General features: G+C 38.6%; 1 protein-coding gene across 7 annotated transcripts in view; it reads right to left on the reverse strand.

Moving 5' to 3' along the window:
- Nucleotides 1-811: 811 nt before the first annotated feature.
- Nucleotides 812-18,250, reverse strand: part of LOC137423906 (uncharacterized) — a 62,093-nt gene continuing 44,654 nt past the window's right edge. For 3 of the 7 annotated variants that reach the window (XM_078771782.1, XM_068111448.2, XM_078771757.1), the window contains one exon: nt 812-5,525. In XM_078771782.1, the coding sequence (XP_078627908.1) occupies nt 5,322-5,525 (204 nt within the window). In that variant the 3' untranslated portion in view covers nt 812-5,321. Of the gene's footprint in view, nt 5,526-12,571; nt 14,228-17,076; nt 18,233-18,250 lie in introns of those variants that run through there. The other 4 variants (XR_010983817.2, XR_010983814.2, XR_013622392.1 and 1 more) reach the window with 3 other exon arrangements.

Below are 18,250 nucleotides of genomic sequence, written 5' to 3' on the forward strand. Positions count from 1 at the left end.
TGTCCGATTAATATGAAACCTTGAAAAGGCACATCCTCGGGTCCCCAGCAATATACCTGGCAAGTTTAAAGTATATCGGACCCGTGGTTGTCGAGAAACAGCGGTCACAGACAAACATACAAACACACATACACACATACACACATACACACATACACACAGAGATTAATGGAATTATAGATAGATATAAACTTGAATTTTATCAGCATATAAATTGTGCTGTATGTATGGATGTGGTTTAGGCATAGATGATATGGGAAAATAGTAAAGAAAATTTTGCTGGTTTGAACTATTGTGGGTTTTCAGTTCTGGAGTTCAAACAAAGTCACTGGTTAACAGATGAGAAAGGATAGTAAATAAATTATTCGATGCTGGGCAAATTAAGTACGATATTACTAAGACTTATGAGAGCTATTGTTCTTCCTTACAGCAGTGGGAAATTATTGGAAAAAATTAGATCCAACATAATGAATCTATAAAAGAATGTGATAGGGATAATATCCTCAATTTGTACTAATTATTTGATTGTGGGTAAAGGAATTAATTTATCGTAGTGGATTGTTAACAGCAGCCTGAAAATGTCCTGAGAGTGTGCATCCATGTAATCAGAAATCCCAGATTTGTTTTTACAAACAACATTTTGGTAGAGGTCTTGTGTGGACGAGCACTTCCTTGGGAGATAAAGAATGGTACTGCATGCTGGCAGCCACTTTTGCGGCCAGCTAGGCCAAACAAATTGAGAGGAAATTGTAGTTAAATACGTAAGTTACACATGGCTATTTGTAAAAAGGAAATTTGTTGAGATGGGAAACATTTTTCGAAGGTTTATTAAAGTGTTATAATATGACATGTGGCAAGGCAAACTATTGGATGGGAAAATTAGATCTGGCTATAGAATAAATTTATTGACCCCTTGAAGTTAATTCTTTGAATCATTGTTTCACTGGCATTTTTTTTGTTCAAATTGGAAATAGTTTGGTAGAGCTTTGGTTAAAACCTTTGGTTGCGGTATCTTGGAACGAAATGATAAACCATAGGAGATTGATAAGAATAGAAACAAATATGGACCCAAAATAGAAAGTTGGATTCATGCCTCTCATTGCAAGCAAGCACATGGGGCTAAGGTGGACGATCCCACAGAAAATGAGGCTGCACCTAGCAGCCCAGCAGAACATTCAGTGGCAGATAAATGATAGTCGTGATTTACAGTCATTTGAATTACATTTTAACACCCCTTGCATTGATAAACATTATATTTTCAACATGTGATATTCCTACTTGGGATAGTGACATTTATTTGCCTACATGACATACAATTACCTGCTGATATTAATACAACATGAGTGAAAAATGTATCACAACTACACTCATGATCAGGGGATTGAGTTCAACCCCGGGAGATAGGGGGATCAGGGTAAGACAAATAATCTGATTTATGTTACATATTAAGGGATTTTCTTTATTTACCTTTTAGGAAGCTTGTTAGTTTGGTATATAATGTTGAATGTCATCGACATATAATTATGGCATAGGTATGAATATATACAAGGAGTAGCAGTCTTGTTTGTTGGTTTAGTAGTTATATTGGCAATTGTTTTAGTGGTGGCTTGCTTGAAAGCCTTAGTGACGGTGTGTTTGAATAAGGTAACCAACAACACGATGATAACGCATGAAGTGACAAATGAGGAAAGAAATGTGGAACCAGAAAAGGAAGACTTTTATGGCGACATAAATACTGAGATTAAAAGATTAAATCAAGTGATGTTGCAAATGAATACAGTAGAATTAAGATAATGGCATAACGACAATGTTATGAGTTGTGTCAATTACAATATCAGTGAACTCATATCACCACGAGTGACACACTGTTAGGAAAAAAAAAGGGGAAAAGAAAAAGTGGAGAGGAATTATGGTAATAATACATTATGCTTAATTTGTTGGTTTGGGAAAATTGTTGTTGGGAATTAGATATTCCCATTTGTGATTGTAATCATATACAATTTATTTTCTTAGAGTAGTGCTAAAATACCTGCATGAGTTAATTTTTGAACTATATTAACCTGAAAGCAATTGTGGATGCTATTCTTTGTTTAGTAATAAAATACATACCTGATTGAATATTATTTGTGTGTCGCATATAAATGAATATAACTTTTTGAATGTTGTAAGGGAAAACAACAAATTGTGGAATGTGAAACTGTCGGAAGATATACATGATTATGCTGATTTCATGGTAAGATGTACCCTATCTGATTCAGTGTGTGTGGAAAGCAGATTCAGATGTGACTGAGCATAAGGATAAGACGAGATCACATTTTGAAGGGAGTGCTAACGGAATTGGGAAGAAGTTCGAGAAAGAAAATTTGTGGCTAAAAAATGAAGTTAATCGTGGCATACACCCTCTTTCTCAAAGAATGATGAAGACATTCTCCCGTGTAACTTGGAGATGAATGCTTACCTTCACCAAGGAAATTTATGTGACCATTTGCCTGGATCACACTGCAACATATGAAAGAAAGGCGATCACTTACTCTTGTTCGAAGGCTTCGAACATTCATCACATCAGAAGTTGCAGGACAACGACATTTTACCTGCAACCTCTGTGAAATGCGGGGACATATGTTATTACTTCACCAACTTCCGGGGAGCCAGCATGGAGCTGCAAACCAATGGCTGTGCCTTTTCACAACAGCTGTGCACGATTCTGCGGGCCACTCCTGGTATGGAACATGGATGACCTGAACACCATGGTCCCAACATCTTTGTGGATGCATCCGGCATCCCTGTTCCACATCTTGCTGGCCAATCAACGTCACACCAATACTTGCTGCCCACTCACAATGAGGGAGGAGGCAAGTCGACTACAACTGGGTGAAGGCCTTGTTCAGGAATTACTATGGTTTACAGCAAAAAGTGGCAAGAATGCTACAAGGAGAGCAGGGTCAGTCTATGACTCCGCAATGTTACCGCAACAGCGAAATCCTACACGAAGTAGTGCAGGAGCTATGAAGACATTAGGAGAAAATGTTTCATACCTGGATTCAAACACAAGTGATCAGCCCTTCCTTTCAAACAAAGTCAACATTTGTGTGGAGGCAAACGTTTTTGCCAGATGGTGCAGATGCTTTACAAAACTTGAAAATGAAGTGAAATTGGTGTATCTTGGTGATGGTGAAGTGTTGTTTTGAAAAGATATTTGTGATGCAAATGCAATAGATTGAACAATATGGAAGGAGTCAATGACCAACGAAATGTTTTGTGATTCTTGCAGGATGACGGTGTATGCCTAAGGGAATTTGATTACCAAAGTTATGATTATTTACTTATACTTGTAATGATGTTTACTTGCAGTGATTGATTATTTACTTATACTTGTATTGATGTTTACTTGTAGTGATTGATTGTTTACTTATATTGATGTTTAGATTAATGGTTAATATAAACAAAAACAAAAAGATGAGGGAATTGTGGAAGTGTAACTCAGTGTAACTTATTGGTTGGAACTGGTAACGAACCAAGGTACGAGCAGGTGGTCGTAAGAATGCCAGGAATGCATCTCGCCCTGTCGAAGCTGGGAGTCCTGTTGTGTAGCTTTAGCACGACCCCGGGCTAACACACATTCCCAAGCCCGTACTATTGTCTTTCATCGGGATGCAAAGTGGATGAAGCAAATTCCCAGCAGGGAGGAGAGCGAGCTGGTGCCAGTGAGGCGACCGAGTAAGCAGCGGAGAAGGGATTACGATTTCAGCGGACAGAGGATTAACTGAAGTTTGCCGATATAAGCAGAAGAGACTTGGAGTCAAGGGGCACTTGCCACGAGAAGCCCTGCCCGACGGAATGAATGCGTACCACGGGTTCGGCGCTGCAGCCACGAAAGAGGGACTATGCGGATAGAGTTACCTGGTCCATTGAGTTAAACGGTATTATTTGGTATTGGAATGAAGTGAATAACCAGTTAATAAAGTTGTGACCTTTTGTAAAACCTGTTTCCGACCATTGGCGTCTTGAGTCTCACCCTACACTTCCACGACAGAAGGTAAGAATGCAATTTTGCTGTCAGGAAGTACAGTGCAGCAGAGTCTTGCTCTCACTGTTGCGTAATCGACGTGCAATGAAGCCAAACACGGTACGACCTGGCCTCCCTCTTACAATTAGCAGGGACACGATTCTCCAAAATACGTGTCCGCATTGATCAGGCATCCAGCTGAAAAAAACAAAATTCGTCTGCACCTCTTAGATATTAGGTTTCTGTGTTTTATTTTGTACATATGTGTATAAGAAAACATTTTAACTTGGGAAACCCTCTGAGAAAGTGTCCATTCTGCCTCAAAATTACGTTTCAACCGTGTCACCCCCTCTTGAACCGAAACTAACAACTTTCAATTGGAACATTGTATTTCGCATGTGTATACATCTTTACAATCACTTGAAGTGGGTTTCTAACTTATTCTAACATGCTGATTACAGATACAGAGACCACAGACTGTTCAACCTTGTTAGGTTGGGCCAACATGATAAATCCAAGATGGCCGCCACCGATTATGCCAAGAGTGTCTTAATTCTCATATATTCTAATCTATATAGGATACAGACATGTATGAAGTCTCGTTTTGTTTTCATCATGTTTTCGAGACATTGAAGTCTCATCATGTTTTCAGACATGATGATACCAATTCTGACGTTATTTCTGTGGAAACAACATAATATGCTACGTTAGTGTTCATTTTGTATATAAGAGACTGGAGATGATCAGATACATGGCACGTTATTCCAGATTTCTCGCACTCACGTATGTCTCTACCATTGTGAGACCAGGTCTGGCGAAAACGCATCTCAGCACAAGTGTCTCGACGAAAAAACAAAGCTCACTGAATGCGAGCTAAACTTGAAAAATACATTAATCCCATTATTATTGTTGGATATATCTTCCTTCTAAATCCGCTAAATAAATCCGAAATTGCTTCAGTATCTTGTTTTTCCCGGATAAAGAGCCTACGGCTATCGATTGCATTCAAAACACTGTCTTAGCACCAAAGTACAACGGAAGACGCCGCGGAAACGCGAAACAAAATAGTCCCTAAATAATTTCTTTCGTTTCATGATAAATTTATGTCATCATGACCCGAAAGTGGCCTCTTTTTACAACATGATAAAATAATATAAATGTTTATCTAAATCAAAGTTAAAATTATTACCAACAGTTGCCGTTTTTAGACCATCTAGCTTGGCACGAGCGGAGACGTGATTACTACGCCATTGTAAACAAACCGGTCTACTTTGAATGGATGACTTGCAAATAAGCTCGTAAGTCTAATTTGTGGTTAAATATGAGTTTCGTGTTCAGTTTTAGTGGCCTGATAGTCCAGCAGGTCCACCACGTTGCTCGCATTGGTCAAAGCTGTATACACCGTGGAAAGATCTCCGGGTGCTTCGTTGATCACAGGCATGTACCCTATGTTATGGGAAAGCTGTCCCTCATCGGTGCTACACAGGATCTGGTTTTGTCGGCTCCATCCAGGCACCCCCTGCAACAACAAGAAAGGTGCTCGTTTCAGAAAAGGCATTATTTGATGATGTTTTCTCAAAAATATTGATTTATTTTCATGACGCATGCATTATTTATGGGTGTGAACACGACCCTTCGGACTTTTAGATTCATTGAATCAAAATAAAGCCCACGACAGGTACCGTGTTGGAAGGAGGTATTGTCCGAGGCGTAAGCCGAGGATTCTAACGACTGGAATGATGGTACCTGGGCTTTAATTTGATTTCAATGAATCACAAAGTCCCAAGGGGAGAGCTCAAACACTTTTAAATACTTGTCTTTTAAAGTCCTTTTAAAAGTTTGACATATGAAAAAATACTAATCCTTAAATCAGTAGCTAGCCTAGGATACCAATCCTGTTTATAATGGGTGCCGTAATTTTGTAATGCAAATATTTATCGGCTGTTTCATCACGTCGTGAAATGTTTTCTGTCATGGTAGGCCTAGCCATTCCACAATGACCTACACCCAGATTCCATTAACCAATGAGATCTTGCGATTCCCCTGTTTACTGCCGTTGTTTTCTGCGAGCGCACCCAGCAGGGACCAACCCCATTATCCACCACCGGCGAGCATGATCGGCAACTTTTAAAGTGACAACATTGATAAATCAAATGCGGCAAAAATGCAGGGGAAGGGAACACGAGCGCGGCTAGGCTTTATGCATATTAAAGCCTGCGTTTGGCAGTGTGGAATTATAGAAATATATGTAAGGACAGAAGGTTATTCCTGTGTAACGCTGTGGATTGGAACTTGGATGGGGAAGCACCATATGTGGAATGGTTTCTGTTACGGAGTGCATTCCGAACTCGGGCGAGGTCATGGGAGAGTGACCCCCCAGGAGGGATAATGACGTGTTCTGTGGTTCTCAGCGATAAGCACCTGTTCCGGGGCTTTTAAAATAGGAAACAGATGCTTGCAAGCGTCTCACTGTCTGGGGCGAAGGACCCTGTGTTGAACTCTGCATACCAATGGTCTGACATGAGAGGCGCAGAGTCCTATTTAAGGAGGGCTGTTCAACTGATCGAGATACTGAGAAGAACTGGACTGGGGATCATCGGAGGAAGAAGGAGAGAGAGCAGACGGGAGACGGCTATTTGTAAAGTATAACTATATCTTCGTATAACCATGCGATGCAAGAGTTCAATAAATTATATTTAATTTGAGTGAGTCTTATAGAGTTTTTGGCTGAGATGTGTCCAAGAGGTCACAAACAAAGTTCTTTAACAATTTGGAGGCACCGCTGACTGCAACAACTCGAAGAGGTCGGCTTTAGATACGGTAAGGTATGAAGTTTTTCCTGCGTATTATTTTGCTTACCTCAGACAGTGTCTGTACATGGAACCCGGTGTGAACAGGAGTTGGACGCCAGGAGCACATTTGCGAGTTTTTGTAGCGAAATGCTATGTTGCAAGTGATTTGCGTACATAATTTGTGAACGAAAGTATAAAGAGAAGCCTCTCACTAAAATCAGAAAGACTGTTTTGGTTCGTACAAACACAAAACTATTAATATCTCTGAAATGGCTGGTTCGATTTTTATAAAATAAATTTCCTTTTGTGGAGCACAACCGTGAGCCCACGACAATATCCATTGCGACTTTGATAGACTTATTTGTGCGCCAGCAAAGGCGATTTTACATAACGATGGCCATCGTGCTGCATAACTTATCCGCGGCACGCATCGTGACTTCACTCCCTATACGCTCACACAAGAACGCAAAGTGCGTTCGCACGTACACGTACATGGTAATTACCACGAGACGGGATATTTTGTGCACGTACATAACGCACGTACATAGTTCACCCGAGTGCGTGCAACGCACGCTCGAGTTTTGCACTCGAGTTTTGTCTGTCCAACGTGTATGAGACGCGTGGCATTTAGAGATATATTTGTTATTTTTTTGTCTTTCCCAACTTGGAAATGGCCGAGCGGTTAAATACGCTGGGACGAAATATAGCGGTCTTGGTTCGAATCCCGTAGAAACATCCAATTATTTTTGTTTGGGAATTATTGATCGATTTTTTACCATATGGCATATTTTTGTTTGGATAACACTGTGGGTTGGTTTTAAGAGAAGATTGTGAACATTTTTGAACGATCCGTTTAGGCTGTAAGGTTCACATTGCGTCTATTGTTGACATTATTTGTGTGCAAAATCTAGACGGTGTTTGTCAACCATGACGGCGTACTGAGCCGTCAATATTTTTTTAGTAAGATATATTCGTTTCCCATCTCTTCACCGATTAGTTGGAATGACAGAATATAGGGATAAATTACAATTAATACAACGTTTTTTCTCTTGGTAAACACAATTGTGAGCAATAAATATATAAATCGATAATAAACGGCAAATAATTCCATAGCCATGTTTCCTGTTGATTAATTGTGTACGGGATTGGAAATGTTTTTTTTTTCAATGTACACTCTGTCCTTTTCTGTTTCTCTCTCCCCTCTTTTTCTCCGCCTCCCTACCCCCACCCCCACCTTACCCCCACCCCCACATTACCCCCACCCCAACCTTACCCCCACCCCAACCTTACCCCTCCACCTCTTCTCACACCTCATCATCTCTCATCATCTCTCATCATCATCACCTCATCTTAACTGTATCGAGTGATGGGAGCTAGTGAACTGTGACCTCAGCACGCCAGTTCGCGTGTACTGTATTGTCAAATTGCAGCTGGGTTAGTAGTGGGCGGTAGTGCCGAGAAAAACACAAAACTGTGGTTGTCACATCGTCAATGGGGTTCATCAACGGGTATTCGTTGTGTGAACATTTTGACACGGTTCAAATTTTTTGTTACGAAGTAAAACGGCAAAATTGTGTCGGGGTAAATATCCGGAAGTACAGTACATTCATGCGTTATGACATCATCACGTTTTTGCCATGCCAGTCAATTTGTGTGGATTTTGCCGTAAAACATAATAAATATTCATTATTTTGATAAGTAAATAACTGTATGAGATATAATTTAATGTTCTCTATCCAACGGGTATTGATTTAAGTCATAATTCATTAAGACCCACTAATGTCACGTGGTATCAGCATGATAAAAGGTGGGATTTTTAGACTTATGCTAAAACCTATGGAGGCCTCTATCTTAATTGATCGGATGCTTGGCCAGGACACTTACCAGGCAGGAGTAATACCTTGTGAGTGGACACTCCTATTGAGGAGTGGTCCAATTGTATGACCATGCATTGTGCCCTTTTTGGGTCAGGATGTATGTCCAGGCAGCAAATGCTTCCATGGAGCAAATAATCACTGTTGTTGTTGTTGTTGTTGTTTTTCCAATTTTTCTCTTTGTTTTTCTTCTTTGTTAAGTGATCAAACACCCTAACCCTACAAAACTCCATAACTTGTGTGTGTGTGTGTGTGTGTGTGTGTGTGTGTGTGTGTGTGTGTGTGTGTGTGTGTGTGTGTGTGTGTGCGCGCGCGTGCAGTGTCCATTTCAGGCCTGTAATCTATTACCATTTGAGTTTTGTCATCAAAAATTTTTCTGAATTTTTGGTATTTTGAGCAAATGGAAGAAGAGCAAGATGTCCGACAGGCCCTGTATTTTTGGTTCGGTTAATTGCAACTGGTCGATGGATGATCCAAGTTTACATCCAGCATGGCGGGGGACATATTTATTGATGCGGCACCCTGTCAAAAGGTTATTTAATGCCATTCACGTACACCTAAGTTATTCTTTACCAATTTACAAGGCAGTTGTGTGTGTGTGTGCTTGCGATGTCACTGTGTAGATGTGGAACATTCTGTGCTGTGTGCGTACAGTGACGTCATTACATTTGACCATCATGTTAAAAAGAAGTTGTCTGATTATCTTGCATCAATTACTGAGATATGTGGGAAAAACAATATCATGCGTGGAATTTTTTTAACAAATAAGTCTGAATTGTCAATTGTAACGTTAGTATTTGGGTTGAGGCTCATACAAGAGCTGGCAAAATGAGGAGCACCAGGAGTCTACATTAATTTTGCATCCCAGCTTGTCCGTGTCCCCGCTTTCCACCACCACTGCCTAGTACCTTCCTTTATGCCCCCCCTCACTCCTCTATGCCCCCCCCTTCCCTCCTGCATCCCTTTCCCCTTCCTTCTTTTTCTCTCCCAACCTACCTGTACCTGTTACCTGTATTCCTGCATTCCTGGCTCCCCACCCCCTTCTCCCCACTACACTCCCGCTCTGTAATATGACATTTTCACCTATAATCAATCATCCCTATGAATATACATCAGGAAAATATACATTTTTTAAAGGATTTTTATTTTTTGGCGGCCATCTTGGATGACAGCTAAAATTCATTCGATCGATATGAAAATCGATGAGGCAATCCCATGTCACTGGGATGTAGAATTTCTATAAGGCAGAATCATTGAATGTAAATTTGAAAAATCCTTTTGGATTCGGAATGCTTCGTTTGTTCCAATTGATGGCATGGGGTGGAAATATGTCTTGCAGGTAAACGTTATTGTTTTTTCCTGAACTCCTTGCCATGAGATGTTATGTCTTCATTTTATTGGTTATTATAAATCAATATTAATATGTTATGTAGGTAATATTATCATTGACACAGAAATCAGGATTGTGGATTTTTGCCAGGATTTTTCTCAGTGATTTTAAGATTGCTGTGTTAAAACAATTATGATGCCTACACCATGCCATTAACGACATGATTATGATTTTACACACTTGCACAGGTGATGTTGCACCTGTGATGGAAGTTTTTTGTCATTCAGATCAACAAATGTGGAGAAAATCAAAATTGTTCTGTGCAGACAGACAACCATACGGGTTTAAATGTAATATCCTCTTTTTGATGGAGGTAATAGGATGAGTGGGAAGCATATTTTCGCTCCTTGGAGGGCCCCCAAGAAGCGGCATTGTGTTTCCTCCTTGTGAAATGAGGAATCGGGCTGTATTTAGCTAAATGCACAGGTGATGTTGTTTGTTATTATTGAATTTTATTGAATTTTATTAGGATTTTTTTTTGCCTGATTTTTTTTGTTGTTGTGGGCTTGGAACAACATATTATTGTTCCTTTGATAGAGCTTGTGATTTTCCATTCTCTTCCAGGCTCCTTTGTAAGATTTAATAGGGAAATGGATTAGAGTGGACAAATACTTTTTCATCAGGTAGACCTTTTTGGCTGAACTTTTGAGTTAGTTTTCAAAATTGAAGTTGGACCAAATTGGAAAAGGGATTATGCATGTTGTCTTTTAAATTGGTTTAAAAGTGAATTCTTAAAAGGGGAGCATGGACATACTTAAATTGAAATCAGAAGATTGTGATAATAAACTTGATTTTTTTTAGAGGGAGATGATTTGTGATTTTAGTTTCATTTTTTTCCCTTTTGTTTTCATTTTTAATTTCTTATTTTTCATTTCCTTTTTTTTCTTTTTTTCATTTTGTTTTCCTTTTTTTCATTTTTAATTTCTTTTTTTTTTCAATTTTGTTTTGATTTTTTTGATTTCATTTTTGAGTTTTTTTTTTTTTTTTTGACCTTTGGTTTTTGCTTTATGATTTGAATGGAAGATTAATTAAATGTGGTCGGTGGGCGAAATCCACAAAGCATGTATAGATGCACAGAGCCCTGTATTAATTAAATGTGGTCGGTGGGCGAAATCCACAAAGCAGGTATAGATGCACAAAGCCCTGTATTAGTGTACGACAGATGTATACGCATTTTTCAGAGAGGGTGCCGTGGAACCGTCACAAATATCCACCATAGCCTTTTGTCTTTAGAGAAGGTGCTGTGCTTTCATGGAGAACCACTGATATGGTATATACTGTATAATTATTTTGCGATTTTTATTACGACAAATGCTGCGGCACCAGTCCTGCGAAAACTGCTCGTTTTCTGGCCGAGTCAAAATTGCGTTGAGTTCCTATGGCATGCGCCATTAAATGCGCTGTGTTATGGTTGAGCTCCCTTTATTTCGGTTTGGTCACGGTGGAGGAGCGGATGGAATGACGAATGCTGCGGCACCAGTAATAGAAGCGAATTTTTTCCTCTTTTTTTAATTTTTAACGATTATTCGATATTGTTATGACTTCTTGTCAATAGGTATACTAAGTGGTCAGGAGGTAGCCTTTTGCTATGTACAGTTCTCATTTTTTTTTAATTGTTCATTATACCACATGGATGTGGTGATATAGGAAATGTTTGGGTTTTTTTTCAAATGGATGATTATGGTATGACTATGATTATGATAATAATGATAATCATTATGATTTTAAAATCATGATGTTATGATTGCCAGGAATGATCATGAGGTTTTCAGTGTAAAATGATTGCACGGGCTTAAAGGACAACTGTTGAACCCTGTAGGATTAATGATGCATTACAAGTAATAGAGTTAAATAAAGTGTCAAATTTGAGCATGATTGGATTAAAATTGGCTAATATTATGAATAAATTGTCATCCGTTGGTAGAACATTTCAGGAGTTTTACGAAATGTTAATTGTCAAGAGGTTTGGGTACCATTCAAATTGAGATATTTTTCCCAATGAACTGTTCCATATCTGTCTGATCAATTTTGGCTGACTGTCTCACGAATGAAGGATGAGTTGTCTTTAGTGGTTGCAAAAGTCGAATTTGTGATATAATGGCCAGACAAGATTGGGAAAATATGTCAGATATGATCCCTAGGACAGAACAGTGATTCGTTAATTGACATGAGGTGTGGGTCAGAGGTGACGACCAATGATCACAGATCTCAGTCAACAGATAAAACTGTTCTGGCAACATTGGGAAAAGGCTTATGTAGGGAGTCATCTAAAATGATTAATTGAATTGATTTAATTGAATAAATTGATTGATTGATTGATGAAAGTGCAGTTTCAAGAAAGAAGCCTTGATATATTTGTGAGATATTATTATCAATGTGAAGACAACCTTGGAAATTGAGCAAGGTGGTAAGTCTATATATAGATATATACACAAAGAATTAAGTTAAGCACCCCCCCCCGTTTTTTTACAACCTCGCACATTACAAGTTTGTTGTCGTCAAAACAGTGTAATATACCCATGATATTGCTATATTTTCTGGAGAAGTGATATTATGGTCACATAAAAACATAACAATCATGCCGTTTTCAATATTTTATTCTGAATAATTTAAGGTGAAATTTTTTGGGAATTTTAGGCATATTTTCACCTCAATTTAAGTATGGAGCTATAGGTCCATCACGGACAGTGTGGATGACGTTTATGTTTTCTAACGTACAGTCATTGTTCTGAGAAGACCTCTAGCGATCTTTGCGTCAATAACGTGTGTAGGACCCACGTGATCGGATCACTGACTCAACCAATCACTTTTTTTCACTTTGATCACTCAATTTCATCAATGGATAATTGCTAATGTCATACCAATCATTATTTGATCTCACATACCTTAGAATATATGCCAATGTATACATATACACAAAGAATATATATTAGGGGGTGCTTACCTTAATTCGTTGTGTAGGGGTGCTTAACTTAATTCTTTGTGTATATATATATGCGGTTACCATTGTGTGATTCCCCCTTCAACAGAACGGGAGATCTTCGGATTCACCCATTTCATACTGACCCATTTGGCTAATCTGCAATACCGATCTGTGAGATTGGGTTGTGCAAAAGCCACAGGTGAGAGAGATTCTCTGGAAATCACCGTTTGAACAGGTGGAGAGATCCGTCCTGGAAGTACGAGTGGAGCTTTATAGGAACAAGCTAGGCAACAACGCATCCAACGCTACTTTGATAAAAGGTGGAACAAACCATAGTAGATTTTATTTACAGTACATATAGTACAAGTGTGTACAGGTGTGTACAGGTGTGTACAGGTGTGTACAGGTGTATTCCAAAGCGCAGATCCTAGTACATTGTGTGAATACTGAGTGTTATTCACATACAGGCAGAATTGGGAATGGAGCCTGTAAGAATACACAAGGACAACCAGATATTCCACAAAAAGGTACTTGTGCATATTATATGTACGACCGTTATGGTGAAGAGGCTATTAGAGAGGTTGAGAATTGGTATTTGTGGACAAAGGGACATGCTAAGGAGTTTCCAAGAGATGGTACATTTGAGTGAAGTCGATTGGAGAGATTAGGACAAGAATTGAAAGCCAGGAAGCAACAGAATTTAACAGTAGACTGGCTTGCATTCCATTATTGGGATGTAGAATCCAGAAAATGGGAACAGCAAGAACGGATAATGGACCTAGAACTTAAAATAAAAAGAATACAGGATACATTGGAGGAGATAAATGCACAACTGCCCTCGAAAATAGGAATAAAAGTGACAGTTGTCCCATCTGATTCCCATTTGTCTCCCCAAAAAGAACAGTACAGATAATTTTTTTATGGTTCAGGAGATAACCAAAGATCGCAGTGGCAACCCAGGGATCCAGAGATGCAGCCCACCAATACAAGTGAACAGGTGGGCAGATCAGGCAATGACAGAAACCGATGTTACAAGTGTGGAAATATTGGACACTGGAAACGACGTTGTCCATATTCAAATAGGAAGACTAGTTCATAGGACAAACCAAGATCAAGGGTACCAGTGCTTACCGGTACCTCAGATGACGATTAGGCCTTCATTGCTGCAGATCCCAAATGACGACTGGCCTCAACAGATTAAATCATTAGACCAACATGAATAACTGTCGATGCTTCTTGTGTCTGAAAAGTTTTCGGAGCAAGAATGATTTTTTTTACTTTTTTGCTTGTTAGCGAATTAATAATTAACTGATCAAATGCCAAAATTGGATATTTTTGGAACATGAATTAAAAGATCCAGAATTAGAGTTCATTCTGGAAGCCTCATATTTGCCAATTATAAATGTGGTTTTAGGGAGCATTTTGGGCAAAACAATTTTTTAAAATTTACAAGTGTGGAACATTGCATTGCAAATTTTTTGGAAACCAAGTGACAAGCGATCATCAGGTGGGAATTTTGGACTATTGTTTTGCATGATTGATAGGTCAGTGGTCGACTGACATGTAAATGGATGTATTGTCAAATTTGGATAAATTATTGTCGGAACCAAATGGGTAATTTCAATGTGACATTATAGGGGTTTTCTAAGAATAAACTTTTTGTCTATTTGTGTATCAGCATTTCTAAAATTAAAGGACAAATTTTACGAAATTGAAATAAAATTGACACCCATCTTGATCTGTTAATAATGGTGCCAACGCAAACAAATATACATAATAAATGGAAATAGATAGTTTCATGTGGATGGGATCGAATATCCAGAGAATTCGTAAAATAAAATAGAAATATAATTTGATTATGAACATTATCTCTTTTGTCAAGGGAGATGGAATATGAAGATTTGATGTGCTGGGTTATGAGCAGCCATTAATTAATAGTAAAATTGTGAGTAATCTTGGGATTCCATTTTTGATAGAATTCATATGAGAATAACAGCTATTTATGGATATGAGCTTCATAAAAAATGAGGGAGTACAAAATTAGCCAAATTTGGAAGAGGTCTTACACTGACTTCCCAGAGTACTCTGCTCACGGATTTTTGACATATATAAACTTGACTTTTATCAGCATATAAATTGTGCTGTATGTATGGATGTGTCTTAGGCATAGATGATATGGGCATATAGTAAAGAAAATTTTGCTGAATTGAACTATTGTGAGTTTTAAAACGGAATGCATTGTGAATCTTAAAACCAAGGGGCAGACATGAACGCGCTGTTACGTTATTTAACCTCAGAACGCGATGTTACGTGTACCTGCAACATATTTGTTAATTTGGCACACCTATATTGGCATACTGGTGTCAGTAGTATTCACTAGTTGCATAGAAATGGATGAGCAACAGTTAAGGGGGCGTAAAACCACTTATTTGGATATTTTCTACAAAAGTAGGGGTTTCAATAAGTGATAGCTGTTCACATGGGATTCACCAAATTAAGTTATGGAGTTTAAACAGTCACTGGTAAACAGAAGGGGAATGGATAGTAAATAAATTATTCGATGCAGGGTAAATTAAGTGAGATATTACAAAGACTTATAAAAGCTATTGTTCTTCCTTATAGTAGTGGGAAAAAATTAGATCCAACAAAATGAATCTATAAATGAATGTGATAGGGATAATATCCTCAATTTGTTTTAATTATTTGATTGTGGGTAAAGGAATTAATTTATCGTAGTGGATTGTTAACAGCAGCCTGAAATGTCCTGAGAGTGCATCCATGTAATCAGAAATCCCAGATTTGTTTTTAAAAAACAACATTTTGGTGGAGGTCTTATGTGGACGAGCACTTGCTTGGTAGATAAAAAAAGGTACTGCATGTTGGCAGCCACTTTTGCGGCCATTTAGGCCAAATACATCGAGAGAAAATTGTAGTTCAATACGTAATTTACACATGGCTATTTGTAAAAGGGAACTTATTGAGATGGGAAACATTTTTCGAAGGTTTATTAAAGTATTATAATATGACATTTGGCAAGGCAAACTATTGGATGGGGAAAATTAGATCTGGTTATAGAATGAATTTGTTGACCCCTTGAAGTTAATTCTTCGAATCATTGTTTCACTAGTATTTTGAGTTCACATTGGAAATAGTTTGGTAGAGCTTTGGTTAAAACCTTTGGTTGCGGTATTTTGGAACGAATTGATAAACCATAGGAGATTGATGAGAATAGAAACAAATATGGACCCAAGATAGAAAGATTTTATGATGATATGAATAATACCGAGATTAAAAGATTGAATGAAGTAATGTTGTAAATGAGCACAGTAGATTTAAGATAATGGCATAATGAAAATGTTATGAATTGCATCAGTTTTATCAGATCAGTGAACTCATATCACCACAAGTTACACTGTCAACAACAACAAAAAAAAAAAAAAAAAAAATTTGTGGGATCAGTGAACTCATATCACCACAAGTTACAGTTTAAAAAAAAAAAAAAAAAAATAGTGGGAGGACTATGATAATACATTATGCATAGTTTGCTTGTTTGCAGGATTTATTGGGAATTAGATATTCCTGTTTGTGTGTACCTGATTTGAATATTATTTGTGTGATGCATATAAATGAATATAACTTTTTTGAATGTTTTAAGGAAAACAACAAATGGTTGAATGTGAAACTGTTATAAGAAATATATGATTCGTTAAAATATGGTGATTTTATGATAAGATGTACGTACCCTATTTGATTCAGTGTGTGTGGAAAGCAGATTCAGATATGGCTGAGTAAAAGGATAAGACCAGATCACATCTCAAAAGGAGTGCTAACGGAATTGGGAAGAAGTTCGAGAAAGAAAATTTGTGGCTAAAAAATGAAGTTAATCGTGGCATACACCCTCCTTCTCAAAGAATGATGAAGACATACTCCTTTGTAAGATTGGAGATGGATGCTTACCTTCACCAAGGAAAATTTATATGACCATTTGTCTGGATCACACTGCAACATATGGAAGAAGGGCGATCACTTACTTTTATTCGAATACCTCGAACATTCATCACGTCAGCAATTGCAGGACGATGACATTTTACCTGCAACTTCTACGGGATGCGGCGACATGTGTCATTACTTCACCAACTTCCGGGGAGCCAGCATAGAGCTGCAAGTGAACGGCTGTGCCTTTTCCTCCACAACAGCTGTGCACAATTCTGCTGGTTGCTCCTGGTATGGACCATGGACAACTTGAATGCCATGGTCCCAACATCGTTGCGGATGCATCTGGCATCCCTGTTCCACATCTTGCTGGCCAATCAACATCACATCAACACTTGCTCCATACTCATGATGAGTGAGGAGGCAAGTCGACTGGACGAAGGCCTTGTTCGGGTCCTACTGTGGCTCACAGCAAGAGTGGCAAGGATGCTGCATGGAGAGCAGGGTCAGTTTATGACTCCGCCCAGCTATCATAACAGCGGAAAATCCTACGCGAAATAGTGTAGGTGCTATGAAGACATCAGAAGAAAATGTTTCATACTTGAATTTCAACACGAGTGATCAGCCTCTTCTTTTCTTTCCAAACAAAAGTCAACATTTGATTGGAGGCAAACGTTTTGCCAAATGTTGCAGATGCTTTATTATTTTTAAATGGTGAACTGAAATCGTTGTGGTAAAGGTGAAGGGTCGTATGCTTTATGCAAATGAATTGCATTATCAATATTGAGAGAGTCAATGAATAAAGAAATGTTTTGTGATTAGATTCTTCCAGGATGACGGTGTATGCCTTAGGAAATTGGATTACCAAGTTTTGTGGTTTGAATATTTAATAAGTTGATGTTTAGATTAATGGTTAATATAAACAAAAAGAAAAAATGAGGGATTGTGGAATTATAGAAATATATGTAAGGACAGAAGGTTATTCCTGTGTAACGCTGTGGATTGGAACTTGGATGGGGAAGCGCCATATGTGGAATTGTTTCTGTTACGGAGTGCATTCCTACTCGGGCGAGGTCATGGGAGAGTGACCCCCCCCCCCCCCCCCCCCAGGAGGGATAATGAAGTGTTCTGTGGTTCTCAGCGATAAGCACCTGTTCCGGAGCTTTTAAAATAGGAAACAGATGCTTGCAAGCATCTCTGTCTGGGGCGAAGGACCCTGTGTTGAACTCTGCATACCAATGGTCTGACATGAGAGGCGCAGAGTCCTATTTAAGGAGGGCTGTTCAACTGATCGAGATACTGAGAAGAACTGGACTGGGGATCATCGGAGGA

Source organism: Myxine glutinosa, chromosome 1, assembly GCF_964187855.1.
Source record: "Myxine glutinosa chromosome 1, kmMyxGlut1.1, whole genome shotgun sequence".
Classification (NCBI taxonomy): Eukaryota; Metazoa; Chordata; class Myxini; order Myxiniformes; family Myxinidae; genus Myxine; species Myxine glutinosa.